At 40.1% G+C, this 17,807-nt stretch overlaps 1 protein-coding gene across 8 annotated transcripts in view; it reads right to left on the reverse strand.

Annotated features, from left to right (window-relative positions):
• HECW1 (HECT, C2 and WW domain containing E3 ubiquitin protein ligase 1) overlaps positions 1-17,807 on the reverse strand; it is a 481,556-nt gene that overhangs the window by 130,948 nt on the left and 332,801 nt on the right. For all 8 annotated transcript variants that reach the window (XM_070788041.1, XM_070788042.1, XM_070788040.1 and 5 more), the window contains one exon: positions 1,689-1,831. In XM_070788041.1, coding sequence (XP_070644142.1) covers positions 1,689-1,831 — 143 coding nt within the window. The remainder of the gene's footprint in view (positions 1-1,688; positions 1,832-17,807) is intronic.

Raw genomic sequence — 17,807 nt, forward strand, 5'->3', positions numbered from 1 at the left:
AGATAATTATGTATTCATCCCATTTATTCATTTGCGACATTCAAATAAAAAGGTAAATCACTGGCTAATAGTGTTTCAATGTTTTTCCTAGAAAACACCAGCACCGTGAAACAACATATATCCCAGGGGTTCACTGACTTAGCATTTCTCTTTGGTAAGCCCTGGTTTCATATTTGGATTTTCTAGGAAGTCCATTAAATAAAGCATTACATGCAGGAAAATTAGAATGAGCTAAAATATTGACAAGGGCTTTGGTCAATATTATGAAGTAGGTCTACTATGACCATAAGAAAGAGATCCTGAACCCCAAACCTAGTTGGAATCAGAGGAGGCCTAAAGACAATATCAGATAGTGAGACTACTTTATCAACAAATATTTTGTGAGCCCCTGCAATGTAAAAAAAGTGCTGCAGGTGATACATAGCATGTAATGCATACCCCTGCCTTTAAATAGCTTATACCAGTTGGGGCATGAGACTGGCAAAGAGTTCTTTACGTAAAGAGTTCCAGGCAGCGGCGATATTTCCAATAGGAAGCTGAGGCGGGTGAGAGTAGAGGACTTGAGGAGAGAGACAGTAAAAGGCAGATGGCTGAGGGCTGGGATGTTACAGGCAAAGGAATCAAGGGCACCTTCCGAGCAGCCTTTATTTTAAAAGGCATACAGTTTGCTATTTTAAAAATGAACAGTTTGGAATCATTTAGTCCCTATGTGCCATGGAGAGCTTTATGTTCTTTATGTATACTCTTGTTTTAGTGGAAAATGCAAACATCTTGTTTGACACACAACTGTAGCCTCGTAAATGTCAGCTCTCTGCTCTAAGGCTCTGATTCCATGTCCTTGTATCATTCTAAGTGTTGCACTGAGGCATATCCATGACCAGAGAAGCACATACAGCTTTACATGTTTTCAAATATAGTTGCTGTTACCTATAGAAATGCATATTATGTACAAGGATTTTTATCTGGTCAGAGGTTAATGAGAACCCTGAATATTATTTATTTACTTACTTTATTTTTTGACCGCATTGCATGGCATGCAGGATATTAGTTCCCTGATCAGGGATTAAAACTGGGCCCCCTTGCATTGGGAGTGTGGAATGTAAACCACTGGATCACCAGGAAAGTCCCAAGAACATTGAATGGACATGAATATAGAAGATACAAAATGCAGGTCATATACAACTGTGTGAGCAGCATAATTGTGGTTAATCCATAAGGATTCATGCTTTTAAAATTTTACACATCTTATCTAGCATTTTCTATAAATACTAGCGTTTTTTTAAGGCACTCTAGTCTAGTAACCCAGTATTTCATCTTTTTATGGAAATGTCACAAATGATTAAATCCTACACACAAGACAGGCATGTGAATGAAATGGTATCCTTCGTGGTAAAACAAATTTTAATTTCTATCTGTACAGAAAAAAATGCTGCAGTAAGGCCTTCTTTCACTAGCATCTTAGAAATTTTTACTGTTCTGCATAAGTAATCAGAGGTAAACAAACTAGGGGAAAAAGAAGGGCCTGTTTAATAAAATCTCATAGCTTGGACAATGTAGTAATGGGAGAAGCCAGGGAAATACAGCACCAGTATTTCAGTTTGAGTCTCTATGAGGCTGTATTGTTGCCTTTCTTGGGCCTGGCCTGCTGGCTGATGCCTAGTGATTCAGAGCTCTTGGTCAAGGTTTACCCTATGGCATGTCTTTCCAGGAGTCTTTGAACGGGCATTGACAGCTTTCCCAAAAAGCGCTTGATGATGGGGCGGCTCTTGGCAAACTTGTCCTTCACCTCAATTTCCAGCACATCAGTGGGCAAGGACACAAAGCTGAATTGCTGCAATGAAAAAACACATGACATCAATTACCTGTGAGGTGTGAGGGGTGGCCAATCCCCAGTCCATCTGCTTTGAATGATGTCATTGTCAAACACCCCCACAGCAATCTTTCCCTCTCTCTCTACTTGCCAACCTAAGTGTATCCACCTATCTCAAGGTTTTAGAAATGTTGTAAACTCTGTTTATCCCAGAAGTGAATAATGGCCACAATGAGATACCTCTTCAGTGCTTAAGAATAAGGTTCTTTTCTTTCCTTTTTGGCCATTTGGATTGCAGGATATTAGTTCTCTGATCAAGGATCAAACCTGTGCCCAGGGCCATGGAATCTCTGAGTCTTAATCACTGGACCGCAATGGTATTCCCTAAAAATAAGGTTATTCTCTGACATTCAAATAATAAAATCAACCATAAAGGGAAAGAATGCTAACCAGGCCTCACCATACTTGACTGAAGTTATCAACATAGCTTCAGAAAGAACAAGCAAAACTCACCTACAATTAGGGAAATGTACTTGGAATCAACACCATAACATTTTTTTTCATGATGATAATGGCAGAGATTTTTTAAAGTTTGATCATACACTGCCTTCTGGTCAGTGGGAAGAGACAAGAACTCTTACTCTGTATTGATGGAAATGCACATTGTTTCAACCCTTGGTAAGGAAATTGGTAATATTTCAGTTCTGTTCAGTTGCTCAGTCATGTCTGATTCTTTATGACACCATGGACTTCAGCACACCAGGCTTCCCTGTCCATCACCAACTCCTGAAACTTGCTTGAACTCATGTCCATCAAACTGCTGATGCCAGCCAACCATTTCATCCTCTGTCGTCCCCTTCTCCTCCTGCCTTCAATCTTTCCCAGCATCAGGCTCTTTTCCAATAAGTTAGTTCTTCACATCAGGTTGGAGTGTTGGAGTTTCATCTTCAACATCAGTCCTTCCAATGAATATTCAAGACTGATTTCATTTATGATGGACAAGTTGGATCTCCTTGCAGTCCAAGGGACTCTCAAGAGTCTTCTCCAACACCACAGTTCAAAAGTTATCAATTCTTCGGTGCTCAGCTTTCTTTATGGTCCAACTTTCACATCCATATATGACTACTGGAAAAACCATAGATTTGACTAGATGGACCTTTATTGGCAAAGTAATGTCTCTGCTTTTTTAATACATTGTTTAGGTTGGTCATAGCTTTTCTTCCAAGGAGCAAGCGTCTTTTAATTTCAAGGCTGCAGTCACCATCTGCAGTGATTTTGGAGCCCCCCAAAATAAAGTCTGCCACTGTTCCCATTGTTTCCCCATGTATTTGCCATGAAGTGATTGAATTGGATGCCATGATCTTAGTTTTTTGAATGTTGAATTTTAAGTCAACTTTTTCACTTTCCTCTTTCACTTTCATCAAGAGGCTCTTTAGTTCTTCTTTGCTTTCTGCCATATGTCATCTGCATATCTGAGGTTATTGATATTTCTCCCGGCAATCTTGATTCCAGCTGTGCTTCATCCAGCCCAGCATTTTGTATGATGTACTCTGCATATATGTTAAATAAGCAGGGTGACAGTATACAACCTTGACGTACTCCTTTTCCTATTTGAAACCAGTCTGTTGTTCCATGATCAGTTCTTACTGTTGCTTCTTGACCTACATACAGATTTCTCAGGAGGCAGGTCAGGTGGTCTGGTATTCCCATCTCTTTAAGAACTTTCCACAGTCTGTTGTGATCCACACAGTCAAAGGCTTTGGCATAGTCAATAAAGCAGAAGTAGATATTTTTCTAGAACTCTCTTGCTTTTTCAATGATCCAGTGGATGTTGGCAATTTGATCTCTGGTCCTTCTGCCTTTACTAAAACCAGCTTGAACATCTGGAAGTTCACGGTTCATGTACTGTTGAAGCCTGGCTTGGAGAAGTTTGAGCATTACTTTACTAGCGTGTGAGATGAGTGCAATTGTGCGGTAGCTTGACCATTCTTGGGCATTGCCTTTCTTTGAGATTGAATGAAAACTGACCTTTTCCAGTCCATGGCCACTGCTGAATTTTCCAAATTTGCTGGCATATTGAGTGTAGCACTTTCACAGCATCATCTTTTAGGATTTGAAATAGTTCTGCTGGAATTCCATCACCTCCACTAGCTTTGTTTGTAGTGATGCTTCCTAAGGCCCACTTGACTTTGCATTCCAGGATGTCTGGCTTTAGATAAGTGATCACACCATTGTGATTATCTGGGTCATGAAGATCTTTTTTGTATAGTTCCTCTGTGTATTCTTGCCATCTCTTCTTAATATCTGCTTCTGTTAGGTCCATACCATCTCTGTCCTTTATTGTGCCCATCTTTGCATGAAATATTCCCTTGGTATCTCTATTTTCTTGAAGAGAGCTCTAGTCTTTCCCATTCTATTGTTTCCCTTTATTTCTTAGCATTGATCACTGAGGAAGGCTTTTTTATCTCTCTGTGTGATTTTTCTGAACTCTGCATTCAAATGGCTTTATCTTCCCTTTTCTCCTTTATCTTTTGCTTCTCTTCTTTTCTCAGTTATTTGTAAGGCCTCCTCAGAAAACCATTTTGCTTTTTTGCATTTCTTTTTCTTGGGGATGTTCTTGATCACTGCCTCCTGTATAATGTCATTAACCTCCATCCATAGTCCTTCAGGCACTCTGTCTATCAGATCTAATCCCTTGAATCTATTTGTCACTTTCACTGTATAATTGTAAGGGATTTGATTTTAGGTAATACATGAATGGTCTAGTGGTTTTCCCTACTTTCTTCAATTTAAGTCTGACTTTTGCAATAAGGAGTTCACGATCTGAGCCACAGATGGGCTCCTGGTCTTAATTTTGCTGACTGTATAGAGCTTCTCCATCTTTGGTTGCAAAGAATATAATCAATCTGATTTCGGTATTGACCATCTGGTGATGTCCATGTTTAGAGTCTTCTCTTGTGTTGTTGGAAGAGGGTGTTTGCTATGACCAGTGCGTTTTCTTGACAAAACTCCATTAGCCTTTGCCCTGCTTCATTTTGTTCTCCAAGGCCAAATTTGCCTGTTATTCCAGGTATCTCTTGACTCCCTACTTTTGCATTCCAGTCCCCTATGATGAAAAGGACATCTTTTTTGGGTGTTAGTTCTAGAAGGTCTTGAAGGTCTTCATAGAACTGTTCAGCTTCTTCAGCACTACTGGTTGGGACAGAGACTTGGATTACTGTGATTTTGAATGGTTTGCCTTGGAAATGAACAGAGATCATTCTGTCATTTTTGAGATTGCACCCAAGTACTGCATTTTGGATTCTTTTGTTGACTATGAGGGCTACTCCATTTCTTTTAAAGGATTCTTTCCCATAGTAGTAGATATAATGGTCATCTTGAGTTAAATTTGCCCATTCCAGTCCATTTTAGTTCATGATTCCTAAAATGTCAATGTCCACTCTTGCCATCTCTTGTTTGACCACTTCCAATTTACCTTGATTTGTGGACTTAACATTCCAGGTTCCTATGCAATATTGTTCTTTACCGCATCAGACTTTACTTTCATCACCAGTCACATCCACAACTGGGCGTTGTTTTCACTTTGGCTCTGTCTATTCATTCTTTCTGGTGTTATTTCTCCACTCTTCTCCTGTAGCATATTGGGCACCTACTGACATGGGCCAGGAGTTCATCTTTCAGTGTCATATCTTTTTGCCTTTTAATACTGTTCATGGGGTTCTCAAGGCAAGAATATGGAAGTAGTCTGCCATTGTCTTCTCCTGTGGACCACATTTTGTCAGAACTCTCCACCATGACCCGCCTGTCTTGGGTGGCCTTACGTGGCATATTTCATAGTTTCATTGAGTTAGACAAGGCTGTGGTCCATGTTATCAGTTTGACTAGTCTTTTTGTGATTGTGGTTTTCATTCTGTCTGCCCTCTGATGGATAAGGATAAGAGGCTTATGGAAGCTTCCTGGATGGAGAAACTGACTATGGGGGAATTTGGGTCTTGTTCTGATGGATGGGAAAATGCTCAGTAAATCTTTAGTCCAATTTTCTGTCCTTGGGCAGGGCTGTGTTCCCTCCCTGTTGTTTGACCTGAGACCAAACTATGGTGGAGGTAATGAAGATAATGGCAACCTCCTTCAGAAGGTCCCCTTCATGCACTGCTGCACTCAGTGCCCCTGACCCTGTAGCAAGCCACTGCCAACCCACACCTCTGCTAGAGACTCCTGGACACTCACAGGTAAGTCTGGGTCAGTCTCTTGTGGGATCACTGCTCCTTTCTCCTGGGTCTTGGTGCACACAAGGTTTTGTTTGTGCCCTCCAAGAGTCTGTTTCCCCAGTCCTGTGGAAGTTATGTAATCAAATCCCACTGGCCTCCGAAGTCAAAGTCCCTGGGGTTTCTCAGTCCCTTTGCTAGATCCCCACGTTGGGAAACCTGTTGTGGTTCCTAGAACTTTCTTAACAGTGCACAAATTTATTTAGTATACTTGTTCTGAGTTTGTGATAATATTTATTGGCATTTAAATTACAAATTCCCTTTAACCCAGAATTATACTTCTAGGACTTTTCCTTCTGGATTAACTTGCACGAGTGTTCAAAATTATGTTTTTTATAAGTATGTTAAATGAGCATTATTAACCATCATAAAAGGCTGGAAAAATGTAAAAAATATCTAGCAATAGGAAGCCAGCTAAATGAAGGATGGTAAATCTTTGAAATGCAGAACTCTGCTGGCATTAAAAAGAAATAGGTAAATAAATATTCTCTGAAATGAAATGACATGTGACATATTAAGTGAAAAAAGGCAAGATGTGAAGAAAAATGTGAAGAGTGGGAACCCATTTGTACTTTGAATTGCAGAGAAAATGCCTTGAGGGTATGTGGGCTCCTGGGGGTGGCAGACAGAGAGAAAGCAGATCTTTTTCATTTTATTCTACACTATTCATTTTTTATTCAGCATACTGTAGGCCTTTTAAAATAAGAGCAGCAACAATTGAAGGAAGACTGTGAATGTCAGAAGATGGATGTCTTGGCCAGAAAGTGTAGAAAAGGAGAAAAAGATAAATGCTTTCTTTACCCAGTTCAGACTATCTGGGGTGGGGGAGGTCTTGATGACACATTACAGTATCCTTAATCAAGGGTTGTGAAACAGCTGAAATATATTTATTTTCTTCCATTCTGATTAATTCCTAACAGTAATCTTTTTTACTTTAGTTGATTTTTAATTTTAGAGGTTAAATATTAGTATATCAGGTATGCCAATGTTAATATCAGTCAGGATGGGCTGAGGCACAGTGAAGTAATGACCAAATTCCAAGTCTCAGTGACTTACAGCAGCAAAGCTTTGTTCCTTGCTCACACTGGCTCTGTGGCTGGCAAAGGAAACTGCTCATTAGTCACTCAGGGAGCCAGGCTGATGGAGTGGACATGCTCTCAAACATTGCCAGCCACAGTGACAGAAGGAAAGAGAACTCTGGAGGGTCTTTCTCTTGTAAATAAGTGCTCACTTTCAAACCCAAGTCTTCATCACAGCTAGACACACACCCCAGCCACCCACAGAGAACAGGAGGTATGATGTTACCACATGTCTGGGTGATACAGAACAAAAATATTTGGCAAACAGCAATGATGACTTCTATGCCCACCATGTGGTGCTTCTAATTTCCATTACAAATTAGTTTTAGTTAACATCTATATAATTCATATGATATCACTCATATGTGGACGCAAATTTTTTTTTTAAGTGATACAAATGAACTTATGTTCAAAATAAGTCTGTTCTGAAACAGACTTACAAATATCAAAAACAAACTTATGGTTACCAAATAGGAAATGTATGGTGGAGGGAGGGAAGTATCAGGAGCTTGGAATGAACATACAGACACTACTATATATAAGACAGATAACCAGAGAATTCCCTGGTTGTCCAGTGGAAAGGACTTGGTACTTTCATTTCTATGGGCCCCAGGTTCAATCCCTGGTCACAGAACTAAGATCCCACATGCAGTGTGGCCAAAAAAAAAAAAAAAAAAAAGATAACCAACAAGGACCTGTGGGAATTCTATTCAATATGATAAAAGAATATAAAAAAGAATGAATATATTTATATATGTAACTGAATCACTTTGCTGTACACCTGAAACTAATACAACATTGTAAATCAACTATACTCCAATAAAATTTTAAAAAATTAACTAAAAAAAGTACCAAAAACATCTATGTAATTCCCAAGAATCAGTCATTTATGGCACTGATAAAACTGGACTTACAGACACGCTAAGCTTGAGGATGAAACTCAGGAATTGGATTCTCCTCCAAGCAGGCCTGACTGCATGAGCACCCAGGCCCCCTAACTATCTCATGTCCCCAAACGTCCATATCTTTTGCCCAGTAATTCTATTCTGAAGTGTACTGTAATGGATCTCCTAATGCTCGACTATAGACTCAAGTGCATTGCAGTAGATGTAGATGATAGAATAGTTTATAATTTTCTAAATCACAATAATATATGATTATACTAAATATGCAATTATAATATAACACATTAAATGAAAAGATAGAAAATGTTTGTTTTCCAATGCTAAGTGACAAAAGCAGGAAACATATAACTCATGATCACAATAATGTGAGTGAAATGAATAGAAAAAAGACTGGAAAGAATCACAACAAATTTTAATAGCAGTTGCTTTAGCGAGTAAGATTTTGCACCCCCCCCCCACCATTTTTCCTCTGATGAGCATGAATTATTTTTATAATGAAAAGCATAATCACTTTTTAAAAAACAAGAGTATTTCTGGCTCTAGTAGCCTACATGGGATATGGAAGTCAGCATAGCTAGACATACTCTGAAACTTGGCAGCAAATCCTGAGTTCTTTCCTCCCTTCACAAAGTCTTCCTTCTCAGCCTCTCTTCCCATATCCACCCCTTCATCAATGGTGTCAGACCTTCCCCACAATGCCCTTACTTCCATGCCATGGTTTACTGGAGTCTATATAAACCCTCAGCTAGGCTGCTGCTACTGCTACTGCTAAGTCGCTTCAGTCGTGTCCAACTCTGTGCGACCCCATAGACGGCAGTCCACCAGGCTCCGCTGTCCCTGGGATTCTCCAGGCAAGAACATTGGAGTGGGTTGCCATTTCCTTCTCCAGTGCATGAAAGTGAAAAGTGAAAGTGAAGTTGCTCAGTCGTGTCCGACTCTTCACAACCCCACGGACTGCAGCCTAGGTCTCTATTTTAAATTGTTACTGGAGTATAGTTAAATGCAATGTTGTGTTAGTTTCAGGTGTCCAGCAAAAGTCAATCAGTTATACATATATCTATTCTTTTTCAGATTCTTTCTCCATATGGGTTATTACAGAACATTATACAGGTCACTTAATATTTTTAGTGTATTACTTGTTTAAAAAATTTTAAATATAACTGTTTAGAATGTCTGTAAATAAATGGCTGCAGAGTTTTTAGAGAATCCTGCTTCTGACCTACACTAACGCAGCAATACTGCCTTCCCCTCCCCCCATAAATGGTAATTCTTGATTGTTCCCTTTAACCACTGAAGATCCTCTGGAGAAGGGGATGGCAATCCACTCCAGTATTCTTGCCTGGAGAATTCCATGGACAGAGAAGCCTGGGGGGCTACAGTTCGTGGGGTCGCAAAGGGTTGAACACGCCTGAGTGACTAACACACACACACACACACACACACACACACAGGTCAGGTTCTTTTAAGAACCAGTGAGCACCTCTAAAAATGTAAAAACCTGTCTATTCCTGAGCAAACTACTTGTGCCCATGAGCCTGAGGCCAGGGTGATGAATTCTGTCTGGCTGCTGACCTGGCTCCTCCTTTGAGCCCTTAAAGAACTTGTGGAGTGAGGTGGACTTGGCTTTTTTTCTAGATCTGCACATCTCAGTTCTTGACTTTTTTATGCATGACCTCACTGAACCTTAGCTTATTCCACTGTAGACTGGGAAAAGAAGGTCCATGTCCTGTTAGATGAAACTGCATTCTTCCCTCTCTATAACCAGACTCTACCTGCCCTGTCCTCTAGCATCTCCTTCTCCTTCTGATTCTCTAATTTTTGGACTTCTTTCAAATTTATTACCTTATTTCATAAATGGTCAGGCCAGAAGGCAGACAGATCAGGTGAGACAATTGAGAAATGAGGAGGAATCCTGGCAGGCAAGGAGGAAAAGGCAGCACATATGTGGACAGGCTAAACGTCAGTGAGAGCTATGGCATGTGGGAAAGAAGAGGGCACAAGTTTCCAGGACTGGATTTGCAAGATTGATGGCATGTGGGAGGATGAATAGCTGGAAGAGAGGGGCTGAGTGATTGGATGTCTCAAAGCAATGAAGGCACAGAGTGATAGAAATAGGGGTTGGGTATGGAAGAATATTAGATTGTAAAGAGAGACCTGGAGAGCTTGTGATGTTTTCACATGCTCTTTTGTATAAGCACTGGAATGGATGACTGGGATGGAAATAAGGTCAATGAGTTTGAGGAGGTTGAGGAAATAGGATGTCTGATAGGTCATTTATGTGGAAACTGATCATCCAGGACAACGGCTGGTCTTGGGTAGAAAGGGAAGATAGTGCCATAGATAGAAAGGACAAATTGTAGCTGAGTAACAAATGGGACCCATTACTGCCTTGATGTAACCACGGCAATAAGGACATCAATGTGAGAAAGGATACCATAATCAAAAAGGAAGAAATAGTTGTGAGAAGTTTTTAGAGACATATTCAGCATGAATTGGAAAGTATTTTCACTTACACATTTAGGTATGAGAAAAGAAGATCCCAGTCTGAGAGAGCACAAGTACTGTTGATTCATTTATGTCCACTTACAAACTTATGGAATTTGGGAAAGGTTGAGAATTAAAAAGTGGTAGCAATGGTAACTTGTTTTGGGTCATGTTACATTTGAAGAGGTAGGAGGATACTGAGGAGTAGGGCAGGAATAATAACTTGAAGCCATGATTGGATGCCTGGTGATGCGGGGGAGGAACGGTCCTAATTGTTGTGTGAAATGGGTTATGATATGCAGTTAAAGGGGCATCTAATTTTGCCCCTCTTCTCTTGTAGACGTAAGGGGAAAATAAAATACCAACTCCATTCACAAGAGGCTGCCTGGTGCCATTCAGTCAACACTATTATTCATTACTAATGAAAGTTAAATGGACTAGGCTTGGTGTTTCCTGTGCAAAAGTTTCCAAAGGAAAAGGAAAGCATGAAGGGAGTAAATGGAGCATGCAAACTGCAGCTACTCTTCTTTAGAACTATGCATGCTATATGACTTTCAATTCAGGCAGCACCATTCATTGAGTTTAAAAAATGAACTTAAAAATAGTGTTGCCTAAAGTCAACAAAAGACGGAAAAACAACTTCACTAGCAGAGCAATCACTGAATCAAGAGCAATATTTTTTTTGTCTCTCACTAGCAACAGGGTTTCATATTAAGAGGTGATGCTCCTGGATTCTGGGTATAGGAGACCTGCCTCCAAGCAGTGTGCAGCCTGACTCTATTCTGGGAAAGATGTGCCAGAATCCTGCTGGGGAGCGAGCCTTGTATCTGCAGGAAATCTAATTGCTTTGAATCATAAAGGCTGCTCTTATAAATTTGTGATCTTTTACTCTTCCTTTGGGTTAATATACAAAATATATAAAGAACTCATAAACCTCAAAAACAAAAATCCAACCAATTAAACAATGGCCAAAGGACCCGAATAGACATTTTTCCAAAGGCATACAAATGACCAGCAGGGACATGAAAAGGTATTCTACATCACTAGTCATCACGAAATGCAAAGGCACAAGTAGATATCACCTTGTGCCTGTTAAGATGTCTACTATTAAAAAGATAAGCAATAACAAATGTTGGTAAGGATGTGGAGAAAATGTAATCCTTGTACATTGTTGGTGAGTATGTAAACTGGTACAAGTACTGCGGAAAACAGCATACAGGTTCCTTAAGAAACCAAAAGTGGAACTTTCATGTGATTCAACAATCCTATTTCTGGGTATATATCCAAAGGAAAATCAATAACTCAAAGAGATATCTAAATTACCATGTTCACTGAAGCATTATTCATAACAGCCAATGTATGGAAACAACCTAAGTGTCCATTGACAAATAGACAAAGGAGATGATCTATACATGTGTGTGTGTATACTGTAGAATATTATACAGCCATAAAATAGAAGGAAATCCTGCCATTTGCAACAACGTGGATGAACCTGGAGGGTATTATGTTAAGCGAAATGAGCCAAAGACAAATAGCACATGACATATGTGGAATTAAAAAAACAAGAGTTGAATTCATAGAGAGTTGAATGGTAATTGCCAGGGTCTGAGAGAGACAGGGGAAGTTGGGAGAGGCTGCTAGGGTAAAACTTACAGTTATAACTAAATCTTAGAATCTAATGTAGAATATGATGATCATAGCAATACTTTTGTATAATGGAAACTTTCTAAGAGAATAAAACTTAAGCATTCTCAACTGAAAAAAAAGGTAAAAAAAATATTTGAAAGAGTATACAAGATGCTATGTGAAGTCAAGTGGGCCTTAGGAAGCATCACTACGAACAAAGCTAGTGGAGGTGACAGAATTCCAGTTGAGCTATTTCAAATCCTGAAAGATGATGCTGTGGCAGTGCTGCACTCAATATGCCAGCAAATGTGGAAAACTCAGCAGTGGCCACAGGACTGTAAAAGGTCAGTTTTCATTCTGATCCCAAAGAAAGGCAATGCCAAAGAATGCTCAAACTACCACACAATTGCACTCAGGTCACACGCTAGTAAAGTAATGCTTAAAATTCTCCAAGCCAGGCTTCAGCGGTATGTGAATCGTGAACTTCCAGATGTTCAAGCTGGTTTTAGGAAAGGCAGAGGAACCAGAGATCAAATTGCTAATATACGCTGGATCATGGAAAAAGCAAGAGAGTTCCAGAAAAACATCTATTTCTGCTTTATTGACTATGCCAAAGCCTTTGACTGTGTGGATCACAATAAACTGTGGAAAATTCTGAAAGAGATGGGAATACCAGACCACCTGACCTGCCTCTTGAGAAACCTGTATGCACATCAGGAAGCAACAGTTTAGAACTGGACATGGAACAACAGACTGGTTCCAAATAGGAAAAGGAGTGTGTCAAGGCTGTATATTGTCACCCTGCTTATTTAACTTATATGCAGAGTACATCATGAGAAACGCTGGGCTGGAAGAAGCACAAGCTGGAATCAAGATTGCCGGGAGAAATATCAATAACCTCAGATATGTAGATGACACCACCCTTATGGCAGAAAGTAAAGAAGAACTAAAGAATGTCTTGAAAGTGAAAGAGGAGAGTGAAAAAGTTGGCTTAAAGCTCAACATTCAGAAAACTAAGATCATGGCATCTAGCCCCATCACTTCATGGCAAATAGATAGGGAAACAGTGGAAACAGTGGCTAACTTTATTTTTTCTGGGCTCCAAAATCACTGCAGATGGTGATTGCAGCCATGAAATTAAAAGACACTTACTCCTTGGAAGGAAAGTTATGACCAACCTAGATAGCATATTGAAAAGCAAAGACAGTACTTTGTCAACAAAGGTCCATCTAGTCAAGGCTATGGTTTTTTCAGTGGTCATGTACGGATGTGAGAGTTGTACTATAAAGAAAGCTGAGTGCCGAAGAATTGATGCTTTTGAACTGTGGTGTTGGAGAAGACTCTTGAGAGTCCCTTGGACTGCAAGGAGATCCAGCCAGTCCATCCTAAAGGAGATCAGTCATGGCTGTTCACTGGTAGGACTGATGTTGAAGCTGAAACTCCGATACTTTGGCCACCTGATGCGAAGAACTGACTCAGTTGAAAAGACCCTGATGCTGGGAAAGATTGAGGGCAGGAGGAAAAGGGGACAACAAAATTTGAGATTGTTGGATGGCATCACTGACTCAATGGACATGGGTTTGGGTGGACTCCGGGAGTTGGTGATGGACAGGGAGGCCTGCATGCTGCGATTCATGGGGTCGCAAAGAGTCAGACATGACTGAGCGACTGAACTGAATTGAACTTACAGGATGCTATGTGACCTCAGGTTTGGCATTTCTGTGCTCATAGAAAATGTTAGGTCACTAAGTGATCCACACCTATCCAGTTCCAGTTCAGTCCCTCAGTCATGTCTGACTCTTTGCGACCCCATGAATCCCAGCACGCCAGGCCTCCCTGTCCATCACCAACTCCTGGAGTTCACTCAGACTCACGTCCATAGAGACAGTGATGCCATCCAGCCATCTCATCCTCTGTCGTCCCCCTCTCCTCCTGCCCCAATCTCTCCCAGCATCACAGTCTTTTCCAATGAGTCAACTCTTCACATGAGGTGGCCAAAGTACTGGAGTTTCAGCTTCAGCACCATTCCCTCCAAAGAAATCCCAGGGCTGATCTGCTTCAGAATGCACTGATTGGATCTCCTTGCAGTCCAAGGGACTCTCAAGAGTCTTCTCCAACACCACAGTTCAAAAGCATCAATTCTTCAGTGCTCAGCCTTCTTCACAGTCCAACTCTCACATCCATACATGACCACAGGAAAAACCATAGCCTTGACTAGACGGACCTTTGTTGGCAAAGTAATGTCTCTGCTTTTGAATATGCTATCTAGGTTGGTCATAACTTTCCTTCCAAGGAGTAAGCGTCTTTTAATTTCATGGCTGCAGTCACCATCTGCAGTGATTTCGGAGCCCCCCAAAATAGTCTGATACTGTTTCCACTGTTTCCCCATCTATTTGCCATGAAGTGATGGGACCAGATGCCATGATCTTCATTTTCTGAATGTTGAGCTTTAAGCCAACTTTTTCACTCTCCACTTTCACTTTAATCAAGAGGCTTTTGAGTTCCTCTTCACTTTCTGCCATAAGGGTGGTGTCATCTGCATATCTGAGGTTATTGATATTTCTCCCGGCAATCTTGACTCCAGCTTGTGCTTCTTCCAGCCCAGTGTTTCTCATGATGTACTCTGCATATAAGTTAAATAAACAGGGTGACAATATACAGCCTTGACGTACTCCTTTTCCTATTTGGAACCAGTCTGTTGTTCCATGTCCAGTTCTAATTGTTGCTTCCTGACCTGTATACAGATTTCTCAAGAGGCAGGTCAGGTGGTCTGGTATTCCCATCTCTTTCAGAATTTTCCACAGTTTATTGTGATCCACACAGTCAAAGGCTTTGGCATAGTCAATAAAGCAGAAATAGATGTTTTTCTGGAACTCTCTTAGCGGATATTAGCAATTTGATCTCTGGTTCCTCTGCCTTTTCTAAAACCAGCTTGAACATCAGGAAGTTCACGGTTCATGTATAGAGATGGGCTAAAAGTTGAGGCCAGAACCCCTACTGTTCCCTCTACCATCTGGAAGCCCATAAATTGAGAAAATCTCTATCTCCCCCTTTCCCAATCATAGTTCCCAACAATTGAGCCATTATCCCTGTAGGAAAAGATGAGGGGATCCCCAGACATCTACAGTGATTTCATTTCTCTTGAAGGTGTTGGAATGGGGGGAAGGGAGAAAAGAACAGAGTATGTCTCCTTTCAGTTCCAGACCCTCAAACCACAATCCTGGTCTATGGTGAATAGGAGGAAAAGAGATTTAAACTGAGCATGAAACTAGACTTGATTGGATTATCTACAACTAAAAGTGATCAGAAAGTTATAGCATATGCCCAAGACATCTTTAAGAGATAGTTGAGCATGGCTGAATGCAGAGGCTGGAAGATTAACAAATGATTATGGTATCACACCACTGAATTGAGGCAACTCAACTAAGCAGATTGTATAACTACCCATCTATCTATCTATAGTGTGCAGTTTGGCAGGCATATAAAATATCTGTTTCTCAAATATTTTCTTGGTTATTTTAGCTGGGTTTGAAACCTTACTGCTAACTCCATAATTATGGATCTACCATCTACTGTTCCACATTATGTATGGGCTGGATAATTACCTCTTTCACTTACCCTGTAAGTCACTGGACTTGCACTGTATTTCTTCTGTATGTCTCTCTTACAGATATACTAAGTTATACCCATACCCACTAAGTGCCTCCATTAAATAAAATATTCTTTTAGCCAAAGTTGGATACAGCCTAAATGTTAACCATAAGCTTTTACAAAAATAAAATCTCAGAAAATGTGAGATTAGCTAATTAATCATGGAATTACTATAATAATAATTTTGTAATACATGAAATCAATAGCCTAAACACAGTAATTCAGTCATTACAAGATTTCAAATTAAAGTCATTGATAAAATGACAAGAACTCTATTGATTTTCCTTTGATATTTTTAACTTAAGATGCTATTGTTTATATTGACTTTTGTTTGTATTCCTTTATTAACTTTATTCTAGGCTAATTATCCAAAATACTTAAAAAAGGCTGAGAAAGCAAAATAAATTAAAGCCTGTTATAACTTGAGATTTTTCACTGGGCACAGCATTACTTCCTGCAATGCAAGTCTTATGGAGAAAAAGATGGAGACCTAGTAGAGCCCCAGAAGAAAGGAATCAGTCGGAAATGGGCCTTGCTGAAGTGGACTTTCTGCTCAGTAAGGAAAGAGAGTCCAAAGAATTTGGCCATTTCTATTAATATGACTTAGTCCCTATTGGCTATTTCTTTTTCATTTTTTAAATGTGGTCAGTTTGTACAGATAGGCCAAGGACGACTGCATACCATTTCTGAAATTCCATGGGTTTTTCTTCCACCTGCCTGCCTGTTCCTTTTAGGAACCAACTGATCCTGGTTCCTAAACCCATGTCTTTGACTCATCTGTTGTTGATTTCTATTTTTCTCAAGGCTGCATGCTCAGAAATCCACTTTGATAGATTCTGCCTGACTCTAGCCTTACCTTTGATTTTTCCTATCAGCCAAAATATGACGTTGCTGCTGGTGTTGGTCTTTAGCTTAATAAATTTCAATCTATGAAACAGACTACCTGATTCCAGCTCTGATTTGTAGTGTTTGCGTTTTTCTTGGTGTTAATACATACACCATGGCTGACCTCACTTCATTATGTGCAGTCAGGAAGAGATGTGCATGGTGGCTCCTGGGAGTCCACATGTGCTGGCTCTAGCACACCACTGGTCCCATGGATAGGTGTCCTAAGCCAACCCCTCATCCAGTTCACTCTATTTCTCCATGAGAAATTATGAGGCATTTGGTTTTACAGATCCTCTTAAAACCTCCACTTCAATCTTATTTTTTTCAGAGGCTGCAAAATGATGCTAACAGACAAATACAAGGAATACTTTAACCAGTGGACATCAAATTGTTTGAGTCCTAGGTTTAGTGGATGAGCCTTGGGCATCACCTGGGAACTAGAGGCAGTACCACTGGAGTTTTTAAGTTGGTGTTCCATTCATGAGTCCCTTTTATTAGAGTTTAGCTAAAGAAAGGACTGATTTGGTGTTTATATGGTGGTTGTCTATATCAAGGAACTTCAAGAGTCATCTTTTTAAACTATTGTCCTGGGCAGGGCTGCTAGTTAGGGCTTCTTGCATTCTAGCCACTGGTGCCAGCTTTGCATTTTGAAGAATGCTTTTCTTCCATAAAAGTGAATTTTTGGTTTATAATCTTGCTTACCTTGTCCAGGTCAAGTGCAATTTAATATCTGACTAAATTACTTAATTTTTAATCCATCAGGACTAAAGTTAATCTATTTTAAATCAATTAGTTTGGTTACAACTCATTAGGGCTGGCTTATTACAGTAATCACTAAGCTATTGTGCTTGCTTTGTGGGGCTCAAGGGCTTCAGCCAGGCACCTGTATTTATCTCTAGAGGGGATGTTTTTAACCTAGGCTGGTCTGCCTGCTCTACTCAATCAGGTTTTTGTAATTTCCCCACCCAGTAGGTCTCATTCTTACTCATGATGATATGGGGTTGACTGAACATGATAACTAGTAAATAATCTATTATTACTTGGTATATAAAAGAATACTCTTAAGCCTGACCCTTGTGAGTATATGCTCATGTATGAC

The sequence above is a fragment of the Bos indicus genome, chromosome 4, assembly GCF_029378745.1.
Source record: "Bos indicus isolate NIAB-ARS_2022 breed Sahiwal x Tharparkar chromosome 4, NIAB-ARS_B.indTharparkar_mat_pri_1.0, whole genome shotgun sequence".
NCBI classification, from domain to species: domain Eukaryota; kingdom Metazoa; phylum Chordata; class Mammalia; order Artiodactyla; family Bovidae; genus Bos; species Bos indicus.